Below are 25,361 nucleotides of genomic sequence, written 5' to 3' on the forward strand. Positions count from 1 at the left end.
TACATCTCTACTTGAACAGTTAGCTCTCAGATGTCTATGCTTGGGACAAGGAAACAGTGACAGATAAAACAGAAAGGCAAATATTCCAGATATGTTTGACTTGAGAAGCCATCATCTGTTCTCAGGCAGTCTTCTAATTGTATTTGCTTGGCCTGAGAGTGAAATGAGTATGTATTTAGCTCAGTCGGTAAAGAATCTGCCTGCAATGCAGGAGACCCAGGTTCGCTCCCTGGGTGGGGAGGATCCCCTGGAGATGGAAACGGCAACCCAGTCCAGTATTCTTGCCTGGAAAATCCCATGGACAGAGGAGCCTGGCGGGCTACAGTCCATGGGTCGCAAGAGTTGGACACGACTGAGCAACTAAACCACCACCACGACCACCATTCCTCACACGAGCAGCTCCTCAGTAAGGCTTAGAGTCCGTACAAGAAGCAAGGTGTTCCCAGTCCACCAGGTTAACTCACAGAGTGAGAAACCAGAGTGATCTAGGCTAGAAGCCTAGTTTCTTTATATTCCTTTGTTCAGGCGAAACCAGTCTTATTGCCTTAAACGTTCCTTTTTAGGTGCTATTTCCCTATCTCCTTAATGGATTTCTTTCTTTTATCAAGACCTTCTAACTTTTCCATAGCATTTATGTAAGGACATTTGAGAGCAGAAGGGAGGAAGAGATTCTTTCTCTTAGGGGTGTGTTCTGAAAAGCTCAAGAGGTGAGTCATCTTCTGTTGTTATTCAGTCACTCAGTCATGTCCCACTCTGTGCGACCCCATGGACTGCAGCACACCAGGCTTCCCTGTCCTTCACTATCCCCCAGAGTTTGCTATAACTCATTTCTATTGAATTGGTGATGCCATCCAACCATCTCATCCTCTGTTGCCCCCATCTCCTCCTGCCCTCAATCTTTCCCAGCATCAAGATCTTTTCCAGTGTGTCAGCTCTTCACATCAGGTAGCCAAAGGCTTGGAGCTCTGGCTTCAGCATCAGTCCTTCAAATGAGTATTCAGGCTTGATTGGTTTGATCTCCTTGCAGTCTAAGGGACTCGGTCATTTTCTAACCGGCTCTGAAAACATGAGTTGTATTTCAGCACGTGCAGTGTTCAGTTGCTTCAGTCGTGTCCGACTCTTTGCGACCCTGTGGACGTAGCCCACCACATTCCTCTGTCCTTGGGATTCTCCAGGCAAGAATACTAGTGTGGGTTATTACCATGCCCTCCTCCAGGAATCAAACCTGCGTCTCTTACATCTCCTGCATTGGCACGCAGGTTCTTTACCACTAGTGACATGTGTGGATCACACATCCCTTTCTAATTTTTCCCTTATCTTTGATACAAGATGGACTTGTGAGTTTGACCCAAGGCTCTAAATGACTATTTTGCCTGGCCGAATTAAGATTACAAATGGTGACTTTTCTTATCTATTATGTTTCCTTAATTCCATCAAACCTCAGGCTGTGGCTTTAACACCACCACCCTGTTGGGCGTTTGTTTGTTTGTTTGTTTATTTTCAGTTTAATGGCCAACTCCTAGATTTCTTTTTGCTTTGTTTCCTAATTTACCTGTTTTTTCATTTTATTCTTTACCATCATAGTTACTTTTCCCAGCAAGATGTCATCTGTAGTTTTAATGAATATACTTCTGTATTCAAACACATTTATAGATAAAATTCGACCATTTTCCCTCATGATATTATTAGCATTCTTGTTAATTCTAAAGAGACATACCACTAGTATTAGTAGAGCTGACCTTCCTGCTTTTCACTTGAGGGGCTTTGACTAAAGGGGAGTGAGAGTAAGAATTGCCCTTTGTTTAACTCACTTTTTGGAGAAGGTGACGGCAATCCACTCCAGGACTCTTGCCTGGAAAATCCCATGGGCGGAGGAGCCTGGTGGGCTGAAGTCATGGGGTCGCTAAGAGTCGGACACGACTGAGCAACTTCACTTTCACTTTTCACTTTCATGCATTGGAGAAGGAAATGGCAACTCACTCCAGTGTTCTTGCCTGGAGAATCCCAGGGACGGGGGAGCCTGGTGGGCTGCCATCTATGGGGTCGCACACAGTCGGACAGCACTGAAGCAACTTAGCATCAGCAGAAGCAGTAACTCACTTTTAATATAATCCAATCCCTGTCTGTCCTATCAGTGGTCCAACAAATTGCTTACTCAACAAATAGTATGTGCATGTCATTCAAGTCCTACTAATGATAAGCTGGATACAGAAGTGAGACAAACACAAAACAGATGGTGGCCATTACACCCGTCTCCTCAAAGAGATGTGGTTAATGGCAAAGTGTGCCTGTTCAGCGTGGATTTCTAGAAGCAAAAGCTATTTTCAGCCTGTGAAAATTTTTATGATACTGTAATATGTAGCATTTATTTTTCTCTTCCTGACTTAAACTTCACTCTGTATGACAGTCTCTGAATCTATCCACATTCTCAGCAAATAGCACAATTCCATTCCTTTTTATGGCTGAGTAATGGAAAAAGCAACAGAGTTCCAGAAAAACATCTATTTCTGCTTTATTGACTATGCCAAAGCCTTTGACTGTGTGGATCACAATAAACTGTGGAAAATTCTAAAAGAGATGGGAATACCAGGCCACCTGATCTGCCTCTTGAGAAATTTGTATGCAGGTCAGGAAGCAACAGTTAGAACTGGACATGGACCAACAGACTGGTTCCAAATAGGAAAAGGAGTAACTTCTATGCAGAGTATATCATGAGAAACACTGGACTGGAAGAAACACAAGCTGGAATCAAGATTGCCAGGAGAAATATCAATAACCTCAGATATGCAGATGACACCACCCTTATGGCAGAAAGTGAAGAGGAACTCAAAAGCCTCTTGATGAAAGTGAAAGTGGAGAGTGAAAAAGTTGGCTTAAAGCTCAACATTCAGAAAACGAAGATCATGGCATCTGGTCCCATCACTTCATGGGAAATAGGTGGGGAAACAGTGGAAACAGTGTGATACTTTATTTTTCTGGGCTCCAAAATCACTGCAGATGGTGACTGCAGCCATGAAATTAAAAGATGCTTACTCCTTGGAAGGAAAGTTATGACCAACCTAGATAGCATATTCAAAAGCAGAGACATTACTTTGCCAACAAAGGTTCGTCTAGTCAAGGCTATGGTTTTTCCTGTGGTCATGTATGGATGTGAGAGTTGGACTGTGAAGAAGGCTGAGTGCCGAAGAATTGATGCTTTTGAACTGTGGTGTTGGAGAAGACTCTTGAGAGTCCCTTGGACTGCAAGGAGATCCAACCAGTCCATTGTGAAGGAGATCAGCCCTGGGATTTCTTTGGAAGGAATGATGCTAAAGCTGAAACTCCAGTACTTTGGCCACCTCATGCGAAGGGTTGACTCATTGGAAAAGACTCTGATGCTGGGAGGGATTGGGGGCAAGAGGAGAAGGGGACGACAAAGGATGAGATGGCTGGATGGCATCACTGACTTGATGGACGTGAGTCTGAGTGAACTCCGGGAGTTGGTGATGGACAGGGAGGCCTGGCATGCTTCGATTCATGGGGTCGCAAAGAGTTGGACACGACTGAGCGACTGATCTGATCTGATCTGATCTGATACTATATGTATACATATATACTACTATATACATATACATATATACTACTATGTATAAAATAGATGACTAATGAGAACCTACTGTAAAATAAATATTTTTAAAAAGAAAAGCAAGATGGTAGAAGTAAACCAGAGTCAAAGTTGGAGGAGTCAAAAGTGGATTTGAGCGAGCACAGTGACAGTGGAGAAGGCAAGAGAAGGGGTTATTGGGTGGTGGGGGAAGATTTGGGAGGCACACAGCCACCATACATTTATAAATAGGGGATAATAAAGCAGGAAAAAGAGTTCAGTGTTGAATGTCACAAGTACCATGTGGATGTCTGATGCTCGGGTTGGGGCAGGTAACCCAGCACAGGAGATGTGCAGCCTGAGACTACGGAAGAGCCCATTAGACAACACAGATGGCGAAGGGGGAGGAAGAATGAAAGGGAAGGAGAGCAGGGAAGGGCCAAGCAGAAAGAGGACCAGCAGAGAGGGCGTTAGGCACTTAACCCTGCAGCTGTTCCTGGGTCCCTTGGAGGGCCTTTGATACCAGTGGGCATTTTTTTGTTGTTGTTACATCTCAGTGACAACTATATAAAATAAAGCAGATTTATCCTAGTGTTCATATCAGTTCAACTCAGTCACTCAGTCGTGTCCGACTCTTTGCCACCCCATGGTCTGCACACCAGGCTTTCCTGTCCATCACCAACACCTGGGTCTTGTTCAAATTCATGTGCATGGAGTTGGTGATGCCATCCAATCATCTCATCCTCTGTTCTCCCCTTCTCCTCCTGCCTTCAGTCTTTCCCAGCATCAGGGTCTTTTCCAATGAGTCAGCTTTTCACATCAGGTGGCCAAAGTACTGGAGTTTCAGCTTCAACATCACTCCTTCCAATGAACACCCAGGACCAATCTCCTTCAGGATGGACTGGTTGGATCTCCTTGCTGACCAAGGGACTCTCAAGAATCTTCTCCAGCACCACAGTTCAAAAGCATCAATTCTTTGGGGCTCAGCTTTCTTTATAGTCCAACTCTCACATCCATACATGACTACTGGAAAAACCAAAACTTTGACTAGACAGACCTTTGTTGGCAAAGTAATGTCTCTGCTTTTTAATGTGCTGTCTAGGTTGGTCATATCTTTCTTCCAAGGAGCAAGCGTCTTTTAATTTCATAGCTACAGTCACCATCTGCAGTGATTTTGGAGCCCAGAAAAATAGTCTCTCACTGTTTCCATTGTTTCCCCATCTATTTTCTATGAAGTGATGGGACCAGATGCCATGATCTTCGTTTTCTGAATGTTGAGTTATACGCCAACTTTTTCACTCTCCTTTTTCACTTTCATCAAAAGGCTCTTTAGTTCCTCTTCGCTTTCTACCATAAGGGTGGTGTCATCTGCAAATCCGAGGTTATTGATATTTCTCCCAGCAGTCTTGATTTCAGCTTGTGCTTCATCCAGCCCAGCATTTCACATGATGTACTCTGCATATAAGTTAAATAAGCAGGGTGACAATATACAGCCTTGATGTACTCCTTTCCCAATTTGGAACCAGTCTGTTGTTCCACGTCAAGTTTTAACTGTTGCTTCTGGACCTGCATACAGATTTCTCAGGAGGCAGGTCAGGTGGTCTGGTATTCCTATCTCTTTAAGAATTTTCCACAGTTTGTTGTGATCCACACAGTCAAAGGCTTTGGCATAGTCAATAAAACAGAAGTTGATGTTTCTCTGAAACTCTCTTGCTTTCTCAATGATCCAACAGATGTTCATATAGGTATGTTTAATACAGCCTTAACAACAAGGCAGATCTGTATGTTCTGATTACTGCTTTTTAACTTTATGGTCACTAAAGACATTTTTATTGCTTAGAAAAGCTGAATATATTTTGTCATTCTGCATAGTCTCCTTGGTTATGAACTAATGCCTTAGCTAAGTACTCTGAGATTTTTTCTTTCCAAAAATTGTGTATTTCCCATTGGAGAAATCATCATTCCCAGAATGATCTCTTAGAGTTTTTTTCCCCCAATTTGGATGAACTTTGACATTTCAAACTTTTCAGTGTCTACTAGTCATCTACCAGTTCCTGCAGGATCTTCTTACTTGGAAGAGATTTCAAATGTGAGCATCTCCAGCTTTGAGCAACCCAGTTTCAGATGTCTCTCCTTTCCTTCACTTCCCTGGTATTATATCTGGCCATCCACTGGTGGGTTACAGCAAGATGTTATACACTTAGGTCAGAGAGGACCCAAAACTGCTTTGTAGGGTCATCCTTTGTAGGGTTTTTGTGTTTGTCCCAATAAAAGAGAGATCTTTCACTAGGTCCTTTTTATTGCATTTGCCTATTACATTTGCAATAAGGTTTTTTCCTTGTGTGTTTCATATTCATTTTCTCTGATTTCTTGTTCTTTTTGGAGCCAGCTCCTGAGCCAGATCTTCTCCCATCCTTTGAGTTTTGCACATGGTTGTGGCTTTCCCCTGACATGACTGGGGTGATTCTCACTGACCAGACAGGCACCTCCTCAGGAATTTGTGGGGGAGATGCTGAGGAAAAGATGGTTCCAGAAAATTTCCTGCCCCAAACCTTATACAATTAGTCAGAGGAGTAGACACTTGGAACTTGTCAAACTGACAGATTTGAAATCCACTGGTGGAAAAGTTGATGTCTATTCTATGTATACCTGTGGCCTGGCTCAAGAAACCCAAATTGCAGGAGCCTTGAAAGTATTCCTGGCTTTTTGTTCTTGTCATTTGTTGGGCAACTGCCAGTAAGTGTCCCTTTTAAACTAAATTATAGGCTTCTCTGGTGTCTCAGACTGTAAAGAATCGACCTGCCATGTAGGAGACCCAGGTTCAGTCCCTGGATCGGGAAGATCCCCTGGAGAAGGAAATGGCAACTCAGTCCAGTATTCTTGCCTAGAGAATTCCATGGACAGAGGAGCCTGGCAATCTACAGCCCATGGGGGTCCCAAAGAGTTGGACACGGCTGAGTGACTAATACTTTTACTTAAGCTAAATTGTAGCTGCTACCCTAGTCATGAACTCATCTATGAGACTCCATTTTATAAAAATGCAAGTCATGAGATTTGCCAGCCCCAGACCTTAGTTTAACCCAGGGGTCAGGTATTTTCCTGTTTCTCCCTGTTTATCTATAAAAGAGAGGAAAATTTGCCACGTTGTGTTTGGTTTCATTGGGTCCAAGTCAACTTCACATGCGTGGAAATTATAGTATGGCCTGGCCTCCTAATTCACACAGAGGTAGAAACCACTGCTGTGGATTTGTTTATTTCTTTCCACACTTACTCCTTCCAGTGATCTGCAAGGCCTCTTCCATGCCACAGAGGAGTCCAGGCAATCCGCAGAGCTCAGAGGAACAAAACTTGTACAGTTTCCTGGGCTTCTACAGTTTCTCAAGAGACTCTGTTTGTCCTTGTTTCCCTTGTCAACAAAGCTGTCCATTATTCATGGATTATAAACCAATCCTGTAAAGAGTAAATTGGGATAACTTGGTATCATTTAAACCAGCAAGGGTGCTAGGAATGGACAGGCAGGTCTGTATAGTCTCATGATTTATTGCCATGTGGCAATCACCTCGGTACTCACTGACTCACAAGACAAGCTTTCATTCTTGCTCACTAGACCATAGGTCGGTGGGGCGGCTGTTTTGCACTTGGCCGTGTTTATGCCTCTGTGGTCAGCTGAATCCAAAGGAGACTCTGCTGGCCTTGGTGGGCTCACCAGGCTCTGTCAGGTAACAGTAGGCTGGTCCAGGTAGCTCTATGTAAAGCTGAGCTCTGTTCCACATCGCCTCTCATCCTCCTCCACCAGCCCGAGCTTGCCTAAACAGCTGTGCCCGTACCTCCAGCGATGGATAGAGACACACAGGGTCTCTTGGGCCAAGAATCAGATGCAGCTCAACTTCACTGCCACTGCACACTCCTGGGCAGGACAAGTCACAGGCCAGCCCAGGTTCCAGGAATAGGGAAACTGACTCCAACTTTTGACAGGAGGAACTACAAAGTCACATGCAGAGTAGGAAGAGAGAAGAGTTGAGGACATTGTAGCCATCAGCCTACTGCACTCACTTCTTGGCAGGATTATGGATTCATGCATTTATTCCATCCACAGAGACTGAACACCTGCTATGCGGAAAATATTGGCCTAGATCCTGGGATTTCAGGCGTAAGGCTTGTTCTCTAGGGAGAAGCAGAAATCATGCAATAAATTATTACGTTACCCACTCAATCGAGTCTTTTTTTATTGAGGTATTGTGGCTAAGCTAGTGAAGGATCCACCTGCAATGCGGGAGACCTGGGTTAGATCCCTGGATTGGGAAGATCCCCTAGAGAAGGGAAAGGCTACCCGCTCCAGTATTCTGACCTGGAGAATCCCATGGGCTGTATAGTCCACGGGGTCACAGAGAGTCGGACACGATTGAGCGCCTTTCACCTCACTTCATTAGTTTCAAGTGTACAGAAAAGTGAATGTTGTGCATATATTTGTTTTTCAGACTCTTTTCCAGTATAGGTTATTATAAGATAGTGAGTACAGTTCCCTATTCTATAATATATATTATATGTTATCACTTGTATTATGTGCTATCATATGTAGCATATATATAATGTATATAATTATGACCCCGATGCTGGGAAAGATTGAAGGCAAGAGGAGAAGGGGACAACAGAAGATGAGATGGTTGGGTGGCATCACCAACTCAACGGACATGAGTTTGAGCAAACTTCGGGGAATGGTGAAGGACAGGGAAGGCTGGTGTACTGCAGTCCATAGGATTGCAAAGAGTCGGACACAACTTAGCGACTGAACAACAGCAACAAGGGTTCCCAAATTTGCCTCTCGGAAATGCACATATTAACCTTTCCCTAAAATGGGAGGAAGGCTTTTTCGTCAACTCCCATCGGAAAATTTTAGGTAATGAGACTTGTTTTGATTAATACCAATATTTCATGGCATTTTACAACAAGCACTGCTTACTCTGGTTGGACAAGTTTGCGAACCACTGATTCTGGGAGGGTCCACCACTCCAGTGGGCTGAGGTAGGAGGAGCTAGGGATTTGAATGACGGCCCCTCCTGCTTCCTGTTTCCACAGCTCAAATACCTGTAAATAGGTCAAGTCCGTGTCCTCTTGCTGCAGCCAGGCCATGAAATCCATTTACATCTATTCAAAAGCCTCGCTTAATTTCTCTTTCTAATGTTCTACTTTTCATAAGGAATATAGGCTATTTCAGAACAGTCTTAGTAAGGCCGTTTATAAAAGTTGAAGGTTACTAAGTGTCATGAAGGCAGCTAGCCTGGTAATTATAGACTCGATGCAAAGCACTTTAAACAAATTAACCCCAGCCTCCAGCTCCAGCCAGAAACAGCTCTGGGAAACAGAGGGTAGGGTGAGAGGATATTAGGTGAAAAACAGCTGCTGGAATTGAACATTCCTACTCCCAGGGTGGAAACAACCTTTGTAGTTAAAATCAGACTCTTCTACTGCATAGGGGAGGAGTAAAAGGAAGGAAGAAAAACAGGAAGAAAAGCTTCTTTCCGTGGCCTCCAGAATTTTCCTCTAGTAGCCAAAAGAGGACAGGAAGTAAAAAGAAGCAAAAACATCCTCAGGCCCATTGGTCTCAAAGTACCCTGGCACTTGGGGACCCCGGAGCTGCAGTCTGAACAAAACGAGGAGGCAGGGGACATCCTGGCAGAATCAGAGCTTTGGCTGAGTTCAGCACCCAGCAGTCCTGCAGACTGTCTTCAACTTTAGATGTTTGCTCTTCATTGCTCTGCGTAAAGGCACTGTTTTTAACGTTTTAGTTCAAATATTCTAATAAATTGGTATACTTAGATATGGGCTTCCCAGGCAGCTCAGACGGTAAAGAATCTGCCTGCCATGCAGGAGACCTGGGTTCGATCCCTGGGTCAGGAAGATGTCATGGGAGAAGGAAACGGCAACCCACTCCAGTATTCTTGCCTGGGAAATCCCACGGATAGAGGAGCCTGGCGGTCGACAGACTATGGGGTCGCAAAAGAGTCTAACATGACTTAACATGACTTAACAGCAACAGTGGCAATACTTAGGTATATTCATAGAAGTAGAAAAACTGATTTATACTGACCCCTATACACTCAGACCACATGAGCCAACTGCACGCTCTGCTCGCAGCTTCTCAAACTCATACAACCTTTCTTCTCTGGCTGCTATCCTACAGTCTCATGGGAAAAGAATTCTCTCTAGAAGCCACCTGTATGAGTTTGCTAGGTCTGTCCTTGCAAAGCACCACAGACAGCAGAAGTGCGTAGTCTCACGGTCTGGAGGCTGGAAGATCGAGGCAGTGGTGGTGAGGTTGGTTCCTCTGAAGGCCATGACCGAGAACCTGTCCCAGGCCCCTCTCCAGCTTCTGGGGGTTTGTGATGTGTAGTGTCTTTTGGCTTGAGGAGGCATCTCCCTGATCTCTCCCTTGATGGTCTCGTGAGCTTGTCCTTTTGCACATTCTATAGGTCCCCAAATGCCCCGTTTAGAAGGATACCAGTTGCCGTGGGTGGAGGCCCACTGTCCTTCAGTGTCACCCTGCGTGTGTGTAGTTGGTCCCTCAGTCGTGTCCAACTCTTCAATCCCAGGGACTGTAGCCCACGAGGCTCCTCTGTCCATGGGATTTTCCAGGCCAGAATACTGGAGTGGGTTGCCATTTCCTTCTCCAGGGGATCTTCCCCACCCAGGGATTGAACCCAAGTCTCCTGCACTAAAGGCGAATTCTTTACCATCTGAGCCACCAGGGAAGCCCCAGGGTCACCCGACCTTCACTAATTATACCTGCAATGATCCTGATGCCAAATAAGGTCACCTTCTGAGGTCCTAAGGGCTAGGAGTCAACAAATGAATTGTGAGGGGACAGAGGTCAACCCATACATTTCCCCCTCTGAATCTCAGCCTTTCTCCAGTCTCAAGGTCCCCACTTTGGCCATCCAGTCAGGTCCACTCAACTGGCATTTATATCAGCTCTAACCTTTACCAGGGAATTTTAGTTCCTGGGCTATTCATAGCCATCCCCGGGCTCCTGCACTTGGCATGGCTCTGTTTGCCCAGCGTGGCTGCCTTCACCATTGGCAGCTGCCTCTGCCAGGAAGGGCAAGGGGGCAGGATCAGGACATATCTCTGGGGATCTCCACACAATGAACTTGACCGACAATGAAAAGGCATGTACAGATCAACAGCGACCATGATTTCCAAGTCTCAGCACTCACAGTAAGCTGTGTGTGTGGTTCAATAACATCTGCATCCCAGCTTCGGGTTTCAGCGGCTCATCTCAGATCTGAATGCACTTCTCACCTCGCTGCAAAGTAGGGCTGGAGGACTCCCTCCCTGACTCAAAGGGTCAGGTCACCTTTGTACCTTCTGATCCAAGCAGGACATCACAGCTGCCTCCCTGGTCCCTGGCCATAACTAATCCCACTTCTCCCTTCTTTGCTCTTTCTGCCAAGTGCCAGCCTCCCTCCTGGATTTCCCTTCCTGTTCTGCTGGCCCCACCATGCTCCACACCTGACACCTGGGCTCACCTGGCGGTTCGCCTTTTGATTTCCACCTCTGTTCCTCCTGGGAGGATTCAGATCTCCCCTCCTGCATTTGCCTCCCTCACCAGCCCTGTTTTCTGTATGACTCAGTCATCTTAGCCCCCTGCCTCTTGAAATCACTTACTCATACGTCACTCCCACTGGGATTCCCATTTGTGCATTTAAATATCTTTTTTTTCATCCTGAAGAGCATGCTTGATTCAACGTTCTCATGCTGCTGCTCCTGCTGCTAAGTCGCTTCAGTCGTGTCCGACTCTGTGCGACCCCATAGACAGCAGCCCACCAGGCTCCCCCGTCCCTGGGATTCTCCAGGCAAGAGTTCTGGAGTGGGTTGCCATTTCCTTCTCCAATGCATGAAAGGGAAAAGTGAAAGTGAAGTCGCTCAGTCATGCCCGACTCTTAGCGACCTCATGGACTGGAGCCCACCAGGCTCCTCCGTCCATGGGATTTTCCAGGCAAGAGTACTGGAGTGGGGTGCCATTGCCTTCTCCGCAACATTCTCATAATTCCAGGCTAATCCCAACAAAAGATGGAGGATTATTTCTTTTTACCAATTAATATGGTAATAAACCCACAAAGAGAAAAAATTTAGTGACCGAACAATGACAATAACAAGTGGTAACAAATCGTCCCCCACGCTTTGAAATGGAGGAAGGGATTCTGATTGTTTCACAAAAAGTAAGAGGGACGCTGCATTTGACCTCCTTTCTGATTTTAAAGCAGCTTCTGCACTTCTCAAGTGTATAAATATTCATATTAATGAAAGAGTGAACACAGCAGGAACACTACTATTAGAACACTATGTAAAACCCTATGAAAACACAAAGATTATTGTTTTCCTATATGGTCTAAACTTTGTATCAATGAGGTAGGAAATAGTCAATATTTTATTTAACCTTTACTAAAATGTCAGGGGGCTTCCCTGGTGGCTCAGAAGGTAGAGAATCTGCCTGTGGTCCAGGAGACCCAGGTTCGATCCCTGGGTTGGGAAGATCCCCTGGAGAAGGGAATGGCTACCCAGTCCTGTATTCTTGCCAGAGAATCCCATGGACAGAAAAGCCTGGAGAGCCACAGTCCATGGGGTCACAAAGAGTTGTAGACAAATAATACACACACACAGCAATGTCACAGTGCTTAGTTCATACATTATGGAATTTTTCTCTTTCTACCTTTCTCACCCTTTGGCACGTACACATTCATTCAGCCTTTGTTGGTTAAAGCCCATTATGTTCTAGCTACACACTGGTCCCAAATCCTCACACTGGAGGGACTTGGAAAGCACAGAGACAGCATTTTTCCACTGGGCAAACTATACCACCATTTCCATCCCCCACAATTTTTGCCTTCCTTGGAAAAATGAAACAGAATTACAAACAGTGACTAGCTACCTTTAAATTTCTATTGACAGCCACGTTTTGTTGAATCCCTGTGTTGTACACCTGGAACTAGCATAATATTGTAGATCCATTAAGCTTATTAAAGAAAAAAGAAAAGGCATATTAATACATAGGAATTTTCTCTTAGTAAATAATTAAGAATACCTACAGACATTGAGGGCTTCCCTGGTGGCTTAGTGGTAAAGAACCCCCCTGCCAATGCAGGAGATGCAGGTTTGATCCCTGGAGAAGGAAATGGCAACCCACTGCAGTATTCTTGCCTGGGAAATTCCATGAACAGAGGAGCTTGGTGGGCTACAGTCCATGGGGTCGCAAAAGAGTCAGACGTGACTTAGCAACTAAACAACAACTACATGGGCATTGAGCTTTCAAACTAGCCATCAAGCATTCTTTTATAATATCAAAAGAATGGAAACAACCTAAATATATACTAATTGGAGATTGAGCAAGTGATACTAAATAAACCTGCAAAAAGGAATTCAGTACAACCAATCACATATAGAAGCATGTTATGGAAAGGATGTTTATGGTTCACAAACAAGTATGTATGTAGTATTGAGAGGGTAACAGGCAGGAAGGCCAGGGCTCTCCAAACGGAGGAAATAGCCTGCAAGTGTCAGACATTTTTATCTCTCTTAAGCGGCAGGAGGAAACAAACGCGATATTTTTTCCTTCTCTATACAAATTTAAAAGGAGGTTTCTCTTAAAATACTATGTTGCCATAATGACACCTGGTTTCACCTGGAGTTAACTATTCTGAAACCTAGAGATAACCAATGCCTTTTTCTTATGGAAATGTTTGTCTTAAGCTATGCTGATGTACTATGCATTTACCCCAAACTCTGTCTTCCAGTCGGTTCCACCTCTTGGCTCAGAACCTACTTGACAAACCAGTATGTTATACTCAGATATTGTTCCCCTAATCTATGTAAACAAACTATTTGTATGGTGATCTGCCCTTCTTCAAGATTCAAATTAATCATTTTATGGCCCAGGATAAGCCATTTGGTGCCAAGATTATCCCAAAATGCATCTTATGGGTGAGGGGCCTGGTGCCATTCTGAGTTTTAAGACATTCCTTTCTTTCATTAACAGACTGCTAGTGACTATATAACATCCAGCTGAAGACTAGCAGGGGGGCACTCTTTCTGCCCCCTTCTGATGCCTATGAGAAGCTTTCTCTATCTCCTTTATACTTTAATAAAACTTTATTACACAAAAGCTCTGAGCGATCAAACCTTGTCTCTGGCCCCGGATTGAATTCTTCTCCTCCGGGGGCCAAGAATCCCGGTGTCTTCGCGTGATTCAACAACAACCTTTTAGTGTGAGGCCATTTTTGTGTTAAAACACCCAAGCATACTCCACCACATAACACCCATAAAACAACTGGATGACTAGCACCCAGAGTGTCAACTGTGACCTCTTCTGGGCAGAAGGATGGATGAGATTGTAGATGATTTTCATCCTTTTGCTTATCTAGATTTTTCTACCAAATACATATATATATATTATATAATCTTTAAAACTATTTTTAAACTTTTGAGGTAAAAAGCTTATGAGAATAACTTTTTCTAAATATTGCCGTGTGTTTTTTTTTTTTTTTGCAGCATATAGTGACTTAGGCTACTACATCATCAATAAATTGCACCATGTGGATGAGTCAGTGGGGAACAAAACAAGAAGGGCCTTTCTGTATCTTGCTGCCTTCCCTTTTATGGATGCGATGGTGAGTAGGGAAGATTGTTGGCACTCTTTTTTAAATTATGGGAAAAAATACATAGCCTAAAACTTATCATTTTAACCATTTTTATGTGTGCAGTTCAATGGTGTGCAGTATATTCACATTGTTGTGAATCTTCAGAACTCTTTTCATCCTGGGATACGGACTCTATTCCCATTAAACACTGACTCCCCATCCACCCCTCTCCCAGCCCCTGGCAACTCGGAAATGGAAATGGGTCCACTTACTCCCTACAATAGATCCACTTACTCCTTGGCAGGAAAGTTATGACCAGCCTAGACAGCGTGTTAAAAAACAGAGACATTACTTTGCCAACAAAGGTCCGTCTCATCAAGGCTATGTTTTTTCCAGTAGTCATGTATGGATGTGAGAGTTGGACTATAAAGAAAGCTGAGTGCTGAAGAATTGATGCTTTTGAACTGTGGTGTTGGAGAAGACTCTTGAGAGTCCCTTGGACTGCAAGGAGATCCAACCAGTCTATCCTAAAGGAGATCAGTCCTGAGTGTTCATTGGAAGGACTGATGTTGAAGCTGAAACTCCAGTACTTTGGCCACCTGATGCGAAGAGCTGACTCATTGGAAAAAACCCTGATGCTGGGAAAGATTGAAAGCAGGAGGAGAAGGGGATGACAGAGGATGAGATGGTTGCTTGGCATCACCGACTCAATGGACATGAGTTTGAGCAAACTCCGGGAGTTGGTGATGGACAGGGAGGCCTGGCGTGCTGCAGTCCATGGGGTTGCAAAGAGCTGGACACGACTGAGCAACTGAACTGAACTGAACTCTCTACAAAATGACCTACACCCTTGAGGCTCTCTTCATTGCCCTCTACACTTTTCTCACTGGAGGAATATTCATATAACGTGAAATTTCCCATATGAACCGTTGTTAAGTGCAGTTGAGTGGCCTTGGGTGCTTTCACATTGCTCTTCTCCCATCCCCACCGTCCACGCTCAGCTCTCTCCATCCTCCCCTCTGAACACTGACTCCCCACCCTCCCCCAGTCCCTGACACCCATGACTCTTACTTCTCTGTCTGTGAACTCAACTACTCTCGGTACCTCGTGAATAGAATAATACAGTATTTGTCTTTTTGTGGCTCTTTGGCTTATTTCACTTCACAGAATATCTTCAGGGTTCATCCATGTTGTAGCCTGTGTCAGAATGTCCTTTTCTAAGGCTAAGTAATATTTCTTGTATGTATAAGCTGTATTTTGTTTATCCTTTCATCCATCCTTGGGCATCTGGGTTATTTCTACATTTGTCTGCTATGAATACTGCCACTAGGAAGATGAGTGTACAAATATCCCTTTGAATCCTGTATATACCCATAAGAGGAATTGCTAAATCATATAATAATTCTGTTTTTAAGGTTTTGAGGCTCCATGATACTGATGGAGCAGCTGCACCATTTTACCTCTCCACCAGCTGTGCGGAAGGGTTCCAACTGACCACTCACTGACTTTTAACCAGTCCATCTTGTCAGTTTATTTTATGAGAATTGTCTGCATTTGCCACAAGTTCTGGCAGGAGGCAAGAGAGCTCCCTTGAAAATTTGATTCAAATATAAATTCTTTTCTGATATATTCAGGCTCAAGAGATCAGGATAGCTTTCAGATAAACTTACCACTTGTGTGGTATAAGCACCCAAAGCTGCTTACAGTAAGACTCACTTGAATATCCTGATAGGGCTTTATTACTTTAATAACCAGCTTCACTAGAGTAGCTGAGGATGACTCACTTCCATAGATTACATTCTTTGTCCTGATACTGAAGAGTTCTCAAAGAATGCTTTTTTCCTATTCGTCTGTATTATAGATATAAAAGAGACTTAGCAAAAAAAAATATATATATATATGTGTATATATATATATATATATATATATATATATATATATATACACACACACACACATATACATATATCTCCAATAATGGCTGATGGTGGAAAATAAACCCTTTCTTTGGGATCCATTTTAAATTACCCTTGGAAGGAAGCTTTAAAATATGATCATTTGTATGGGGTTATTTCTAGTTTTTAACAATTTTTCATTATGAAAAATTTTAGACATACATGAAAGTAAACACAAATCATTAGCATGCAACAAGGCATTTCTTATAAGAAATGGCCTTTGATCTTATGGTTATATAGGTTTTGTTTTGCTTAACTACCCCTCTCCTTCAGTTCTGTATACATTAGATGTGTGAGGTGAGTGGACCTCTGTATCAAGGTTAAGGCAGCAGCCCCAAATCCTCGGAGGAAGGAGGCAAGGTACTAATAAAAATGCATGTGGTCCATCCTCTCAAATGTCATCAGAAGTCTCACTGTGCCCACAGCTGTGTTACGGGCACAGCCTCACTGAATCTGACGGCTTCCTAGCAGTGTAGGGGAGCCTTAGATACTAAACCCTCAGTTTCCACCAAAGGTTCTGATTTTCAGGTGTCCTGACATCACTTTAGGTTAAGAATTTGGCCATTGGAACACTTGTACCTGGATTTCCCTTTTCTTACTTATCACCAGGTGTGTTTACTCTGGTAGCTGACACATGCCTTCCACCCCTATGCCCCCTGCCTTCAAAAGAAAAAGGCCAAGGATTTGGGGTGTGTGGAAGCAGGGTCCCCACGGGGCCCAGGCTGGGCTGAGGTGGCACCACAGTGCCCTCAAAGCAGTGAGAGAACTGAATGGGGTGACCGACCTTTTTCAGAGCCTAAGAGAGTGAAGACCCAGCTTCCTAGGAGGAGTCTGAGATTCTAATGCCCTTCCTCCTATCTGCACTGAGACTCTGCTAACACACAGAAGGACTACTATTGACCAGGGGACGCAGGGCTAAAAGTGGCTCACAGGCTCATTTGCCACAGAAGTTCCCCAACTCAAAACATTTGTGATGAACACACTTTTCTTCCATGTTTCATCTACCAACTCCCCCAAAAGACCAGTAGTAAAAGATTACTGATAAAGACCAAAATAATACATATCATCTCCCCAAACACACATACACATGCACACACACACACCCGACCGCATGGCCCTGATGTATTAGTTGGAGAGATAATATTTTTGAATCTTATCATCCAGGTCACTTTCAGTCAATAAAGACAGCCTACCATCCACAATTTACAATTGTCATCTACACTTTGCCTTTCTTTTCATATTTGGCACCTTGGGACCTGTGAGCTGAGGAGGAAGTAGCAATAGAGGCAGTTATATAGTCTTGACACAGACCTAGGTTATTCCCTAGGTGTGCTTGGGTTTAGCTCACGTGAAATGTTATTTCTGTGTCAGTTCAAGTTGACCTTTACTAGTTAGAAAGATGATACTGAAACAGACCCTACTTTGAACTTCAAACCTTCTCCAAACCTGCCATCCCCTGGGCTTTTCGTTGTCTGCAGGCTTTCTAGCACTTTCCTCTTAATTCCCCTCAAAGGCACAAAGCGTCAGATCAGATCCTGCCCAAACTTAAAGAGAAGGAAGTGGTAGAGCCCTGATCAGTCAGTGGGAGCCTGTAATGACTGCAGTAACTCAGAACCAGTTTTGAGCCCTCCTCATTGGAACCTGCTTCACAGACCAGAAAGCTGTGCTTTGTGACTCACACTGGTCCCCGTTCCTGGTATTCACCCAGATTTCCTGCCAGGCCCATGAAGCAGTACACTAGTCTTCAGATAATTGGTACCAAACAAATACTATGTGGTCACTGGTTCCGCTTAAAAACCTCACTTGGTCCTGGGTACCAGGTTAAGTTACAATCATTGTATCAATCAAAGATTCATTAAACTTGTGCTACTAAGGTTGGGAGGTGGGTGGGTATAAAGTCTATTTCAAGAACGCCCAGGAAGTCATAGGAACCAGAAGTAACCTAATCCTGAATGTATCTCATGCCCAAATCTCTCCTTCCCGGCAGGCATGGACCCATGCTGGCATTCTCTTAAAACACAAATACAGTTTCCTGGTCGGATGTGCCTCAATCTCAGACGTCATAGCTCAGGTAAGTGCGGTGCGTGTGTCAACGCTGCTCCTTTTAGGTGATGGACAGAACTGGCCGACGCCTCATCTATATCCATCCACTCTGCAGTGCATCCCTACTTGATTCAAATCAAACATGGACTTTGATAAATGCTTGTTAAATGAGTGAGCAAACGAACCCTCCCGTGATTACAGTGTGTAGAATCTTGCGAAAAGCAGGGATTGTAGGAATTGAATCTCACTATCAGAGGTTTTGACTTTATTGTTAAGGCTCTTGCATTGAAATGACTCTAAAGCCATGGCTAGCACGTGGTCACAGGGCCACTGTGCACCTGATGGGGTGGACACACGGGCTTCTGTGTGGCCAAGTCACCCAGGGCTGGGTTTTGAAGAGCGCGCCTAGAATTTAGTCTTTAATTGTCATTGCCACTGGGCAATTCAGGCATCTTTCCCCCAAACTTAGAATCAGGAAATTGAGTCTGAGAACATGTTCTGTCCAGTTTCCCCAGGGTCTGGCACCAGCCCTGGTTTCCATGCTCCATCCTTTCTTCTTCCATCAAAGATACCATGACAGACTTTAGCAGGAGATATTTAATTGCTATCGTCTGTAAGTTAGACTTAGTTCCTACAGTTGGGGATTTGGAGAATGATCTCTTTATGGAGAAAGAGGCAGACTGATTTCTAAACTTGCTTTCCAATTCTCAATTCCATGCTAGGAACGTGTCCACATGGTTCTTCCTGGTTTTTCCCCGCTGAGCATGCTAGTCTTTCAATCACCTTTTTTAAGTAATCTACTGTTCAACTGTTAGTACTCCCTAAAGGCCAAGAATTAAATTTCCAAATTAATTGCATTGACTCCATGGATCACTATTTAAAGTAATTTAAATTGCTTCCTGCTAACATTATGTGTGTGAGTCTGTGTGTGTATGAGTGTGTGTGCATTTTCTAGCACATGCCTGAATACCCCCTAACATCATTCTTTGATGTATCTTTGTTAATTTTCTTGTTGAGTTATTGGAGATTTTTTGCTTGGTCTTACTTTTGATTCATCCTCTGAGGGATGAACTGAACTGCCTCGTTCACGCTAATCACTTACTTGGAAATTAAGGGAACACCTCTCATTTTCAACATGAGCATTGACGCCTGAGTGAGCATTTGTAGATGTGGTATCCTCAAAGGCAAAAAGGAAAACACACATTTTTGCCTTAGATAAATACAGCAGGCATCCAAGAGTAAAAGAAAGAAATCATATCCCTGAAAAATGCTTTCCCAGTATGCCCACAGCCTTCTTCCTTCTTAATTTTAAAACTAGTACTGACCCCTGCCTGCTGGGAGGGCTTGAAATTTCAGAATAAACCTACCTGGTTATTCGGGGCAATGGAAGCTGGATTCAGCTGCCATCTGACCTCGGGCTGTTCCCCGTGATGTAGTTATTTTAAACCTTATAGCCTGAGTCCCTACCACGGTTTGGTTGAGGGAATAAATTCAGTTTTGGTTCGTAAGTCCTTTGTTCTCACTCCCACCCTCAACTTCATTCCTCTCATTACTTGAAAGCATTTGTGAATTACCAGATCTGGTAATGAATAAATAGATCCCAGGCAAAGTCCTTTTTTAAAAACATTTTTAAAGGTCTTTTTTTTTTTTTTTTTAAATTATTAAAGTATGATAACGCATTTACAGGAGACTTGTAAAATCCAGAACAAAGTTACATACAGTTTCACTATGTATTACAATTTGTAAGTAGATGAATTAAGATCTTTGGTTGGAGTTTCAATATCAAGCTCTCAAAAAATTAATAAAATGAATATATAGAAAAGTAGAAGAATATGGTAGACCTGAAAAGCACCATGAACCAATTCAACATAATTAAGATTTGTACAATTTTCACACAGAAGTAGGATACAAATTATATTCAAGTTCCCATAGACTATAAACTAAGAGACATTGGAAATATCCAGGGACATAAAACAAGGTGCAAAAATTTCATGGTCTAAATGTATTGAAATCATGTAGAGTCCTAGGCAAAGTCCCCTGAAATACCAGCTTGGCATAGATAGGAAGGGAGTGATCGCCAATGATAACATGAAAACAGTTTGTAATGCCTGAGTGTCAGTGCCAACTCCTGTTTAAAAAGTAATTTTTAGTAAGCTAATTAATTTCATGTCATAATACAAAAAAAGCTCTTGGTTTGGTTCCAACATATGATACAGTTTTCTGTGTCACCGTTATTATAATAATCATATCTTTTGTATATATTTCATGATCACCTGGACTTTCTTAGCTTGCTTAGTATTAAATGAAACTTCTGGCGGCTGGGTGGGGCGGGTTGTTGGACCTCGCTGGAACCTCTAGTTCTTTGCTCTTTCTGCTGTCGTCAGCCCTGGCCTTCTGAAGTCAGCTCAGACCCCAGAGGTGAGACCCCAGGATCCCAGTTGAGCAATCTGCTGTGCTGCTGTGAGTGCCCTCGTCTCCTGCCTCTCCACCGCAGCCTGCTGCCGAGACCCCGGTCCTGAACCGCCCAGTGGTGTGCACCTCGCACCCCTTGCACCCGGGCAGCAAGTGCTCCTGCAGAAAGCTTCACAGTGGGACAAACCGATCTCAGGACACGTTCCCAATCCCATCACTCCCCTCAGCTGACTCTAGTGACCGCGTCCGAGCGTCTCCACCCACCTCACTGTCCCCAGCAGACGATCTCACTGCCCACCTTGCTGAGGAGCTCAAAGCCACATGCCTACTTTTAGACCCTTGCATCACCTCTGCTGTCCCCATTACAGGAAAGCATATGTCCCTCCTTGGTCCCAGGCCACGTCTTCCTCCGGTGCCTCTGAGCCCATCCTGTCCCGCTTTCTGGGGAACCTTATTCATCAGTTATCAGTGACTCCTTCTCTCTCCCCTGGATCATTTCTCTTGACGTGGAAACATGCTCAAACTTCTGCCTTCTTAAAACAACCACAACCACAGCATCAGCAACAAGCTTTTTCTGGCTCCCATGTACCTCTGTAGCTACAATTCTATTTTCTCACAGCCAGACCTTTCAGAAAGGTGGTTTCCACTCAGGGTCTCCATTTCTTCCCTTCTCTTTCCTTCTTTTACCTGCTGCAGACTGACTTCTGCCCCATCAGCTCACCCACACAGTTCTCACTAATGATCTGCCTGCCATTGAATCCAGTACAACAGTTTCCATTGACTTCATGGATGTCTCAGTAACTCTTCATTCTGTTGACTGCGCCCTCCTCCATGAAACACCCCTTTCCACTGGCTCTCACACCACCATATCGTGGTTTTTCTCCTACTTCCAACAGCCCAGGTCATCTATTGATGTGTAAATGCTGAAGTTGCTCGAGACCCATCCCTCCTCACTGTGTATTCTATTCATAAAGAATCTGATGGTTGCCCTGCATTTATACCACCTGTAACATGACTGATATTCACCAAATAATTGTCTGCAGCCAAGCCCTCTGCTCAGGGCTCTAGACAAGGCATCTGCATGTCTCTATGATATTTCCACTCAGATCCTTCAAAGGCATCATAAGCCTCCATTCATAATCTTCATGATCTTGATGGCTGCATTTTTGAATGAACCTCTGCCCCTGCCATCTGCTCAGAAATCTGGGAGCCACTCTAGCAGCAACCCTCTTCATTCCTATCTGTCTAAAACATTTAATCCTAGACACTTCCTTATCAGCCCACTTCTCCCCATCTCTGCTGCTCAGTTCTGAGAGGTCAGCCCTCCCACCTGGATCCTTAGAGATGCCTCCTGTCCCCTGGCCTGCCCCTCTGCTCTGGGTCTACGCCCTTCTTCCCCACTGGGGCCACAGTAATTGATTCTCAGTGACATTCTGGCCACCTCACCCCCTCCTCGAACCTGCTTTCAAATTACCTCCTTGGTGTTCTTAAGATAAAAAGCCAGTATCCTGATCACAGGCTGAGAGGGGCTGAAAACCCACTGGCCCTGCTTCCTCCCCAGCCCAATCACTCTCCTCTGTCCCCTTGCTCTCTGCCCTCCAGGCCCCGGTCCTCCCTTCCAGACCCAATGCAGCCGAGCCCCTCCCCCTGGGGGCTTTGCCTGGATCCTTCTGCCCAGAAGGGAATACCCTGGCCTCTGCTATCCCCACCAACCACTGGCTTCTGCCACCTGCTGTCAGCCAGCTACCTGGGCTCTGGGTCTCAGCTCAGATGCACCCCACGGGGCGACCCCCTTCACTCCACAGCCTCCTCCTCACTCCCATCATCGCCACCCACTTCCCTTCACCGGCCTTGTCAGGGGTTGACCATGACTCCTGCCTTCCCTGTGAGGTTGTCAGCTCCAGGAGAACAGAGTCTGGGACTACCTTATCCATCACTGAATCCCCAGCCCAGAGCAGGCTCTTCCTGGGAAAATCCTCACTACTGAGTCTGTATGTTCCACTTGCAAAATAACCCGATACAGTTTTGATGGCTGTATCAGATTCGAAAATCTTAATTCTAGATTGAAATGCAGAAGGGCCAGCTGTTGTTTTAAATTGATAACTGACCCAACCCGCAGTGAAGATGTAAGATGTACAATAAGTGTTGGACCACATGGAATCAAGCTATTAACAACACGGGGGAGGCTGACAAAACCATCTGGCCTTGGACTGGTCTGGGCCGAAAGTCTCCTGCCCGCCTCTGTCCCACTCTAGCCCTCTCTGCTCCTTCTTCTGGTCCTCTCCATACCTCCCCCTCCTTTTTCCTTCATGTCCAGATCTTCTTCTTCCATTCTGCTCATCTGGCCATCCTGATGGCGCCACCAGGAGCCTTCCTGGACTTGGCAGAGGAGGGGTTCATCTTTACATACTCATTTTCCCTCCAGCATGTTCTCAGTCTCTAAACACTGTCACCTTCGTTAACGCCGTAGGTTTGTGTATGTCTAATGTGAAGCCTGCTGCAGATGTACTAGTCCGTTTGCACATTAGGGCCCCTGAGAGGTCTTTGATTCGTTAGCGAAATAAATGGGCATCTTGGCCACATCGCAAAACTCAATCTTCTGTTCCAAACACAATAGGGCCTTAACAACGCTTTGCCCAGCTGGTCTATGCCATCCTTCAGTTAATACAGAACATTTGTTCCCCTGGGAAGCAGCAGGCATGGAGACAGTCACGGGCATCTTTCCTTCCATCAGTGTGCTCCACTGTATCCTCAGGGAGCATGAACGTGAGTGTGTGATCGTGAGCGTGAATGGACACTCACGTCATCCGTGCTCCGGGCAGCCAGGTCCTGCCCAGGCAGCCGGGTCACATAGCTCCATCGTCTGCATTCCCCTGCGGGCATCTCTGACAGGTTCTGTCGCATTTAGTGGTTTAAGAACAACAGCCCCGGCGCACGTGTCAGGCTGTGGGATAAGCTGACCACCTCTAACGTCTAATACTTTTCATTCCAAAGTCCCTCTGGGTTGCTCTGTTCCCTATAGCAATTGAATACACACATTTGATGAATCATGCTCATTCTCCAGCTTCTTTTTTAACTTTCTGTCACCAGTCGTTTCTTGAGAATGCAGCGATCAGAGTATGCCTCCTTGGGTCAGACTCACTTAGCAGCAGTATATTTCACAAGCCTATCCTTCCATGGATGATTGGCTAAGAAGGTTGATGTAGCTCAGATCCTCTCTCCCCTCCCCCATTTTCTAGCTCAGCACCCTCCATTCTTCACCCTCTATTCCTCAGGGATCCTCCCAAGATGGGAATCCCAGGACTCTGCCCAGAGGCTGGACTGATTTCCTCATTGCTACAAGATGGGAAGTTAAACAGTTTGATAAATTTGCTTTAGGAGCCTGTACCATTCAATAGAGATTGACACTTTACTATTATTTCAATCCCTGCTGACTTTGTATTTTTTTGACCTATGCCACCTTTGTAAGTCAGTATCTTAAACTTTGATTCTCTGCTTTTATAATTAACACTGGTGGCTTTCGCAGCATGTTTAGTGGAATCCACGGTATAAATGTAAATAGTCAATTTTCTGTGGCCCATCACTGGTCACTGTTCTGTCCTTTGCGGAAGGTCACTTAGGTCCTCTGGCATGGATTACATGTACACCTGGAGAGGGCAAAACTCTTCTGCATCGTTTAGGGTCTGGGAAGCCAAAGCTTCTGGATAGTCTTTAGCAATAACGTTAACCAGATGTGCAGTTGCCTTAAAAGAAATACTTAGTAGTGAACATAACAGAGTGGCTGTGTGTTCTTCCAGTGCTTCCCAAACATCTGACCCTGGATTGTCCCAGAGAAGTGTTGAGCAGTAGCCCCAGGTCCTGCTCTCCTCACCTTCAGTGTCAAGACTTCTGCTCAGAGATCCCTCTCAGTTCCGGGTGCAAGAGTTGGGCTGGGCTTCTGTTAATTGGTTCCATCCTCTCCCTGATGACTGTCTGCTTCCCCTCCTCTCAGGTCGTTTTTGTAGCCATTCTACTTCACAGTCACCTGGAATGCAGGGAGCCGCTGCTCATCCCCATCCTGTCCTTGTACATGGGCGCCCTCGTGCGCTGCACCACCCTGTGTCTGGGCTACTACAAGAACATCCACGACATCATCCCCGACAGGAGTGGACCGGAGCTGGGGGTAGGTCCTTAGTCCCCGAGCACAGCCTGTCTGTACATCCGAGGGGAATAGTTTGATCCTACCCCTGTGATTCGACATATCAGCTAACAGGCAGGTGCTCTGGGATGTCATATCCCAAGGTCAAGTGCTTGGTAATGTCCACAGGGATAAACAGCTGGAGAGCTGATGAACTCTAGAGATGGACGAGAGACCTTAGAGGTCACTCTCCAGCCTTCTTATCTCCATACAAGAAGACTGAGTCACGGTGAGTCATGTCAGGCGGAGGAGGAGGCACAATGTTGATGGTTCTTCTTACTCTGTGGTCAAAAGGAAGTCACTCTGATCAACAAAGATTTCAGGAGCCCTGGTACCATTGAACTCACATTTGTTTAATTTCACATCAGGGATCCAGACTGGGTTTGGGCTTTCTGTACTGGCTAAACACACTCATTCAGGGACCTTCTACGCAGAGAGTTCGGGAGGGTTTAGGTGACACAGGAAATTTTAAATATGGTCTGTGGCCTCAGTCAGCTTTATGTCCCATTTGGCTTAATCACCAACACAGGAACAATATTCAGACAAGACAGCACAGA

The 25,361-nt window shown here is 44.8% G+C and overlaps 1 protein-coding gene across 1 annotated transcript in view; it reads left to right on the forward strand.

The window, feature by feature from the left end:
• The window catches only part of ANKH (ANKH inorganic pyrophosphate transport regulator), a 169,322-nt gene that overhangs the window by 98,484 nt on the left and 45,477 nt on the right, over positions 1-25,361 (forward strand). The window contains exons 3-5 of the mRNA XM_006077608.4: positions 14,129-14,247; positions 18,160-18,243; positions 24,619-24,789. Coding sequence (XP_006077670.1) covers positions 14,129-14,247; positions 18,160-18,243; positions 24,619-24,789 — 374 coding nt within the window. The remainder of the gene's footprint in view (positions 1-14,128; positions 14,248-18,159; positions 18,244-24,618; positions 24,790-25,361) is intronic.

Source organism: Bubalus bubalis, chromosome 19 (assembly GCF_019923935.1).
Source record: "Bubalus bubalis isolate 160015118507 breed Murrah chromosome 19, NDDB_SH_1, whole genome shotgun sequence".
In the NCBI taxonomy this organism is placed as follows: domain Eukaryota; kingdom Metazoa; phylum Chordata; class Mammalia; order Artiodactyla; family Bovidae; genus Bubalus; species Bubalus bubalis.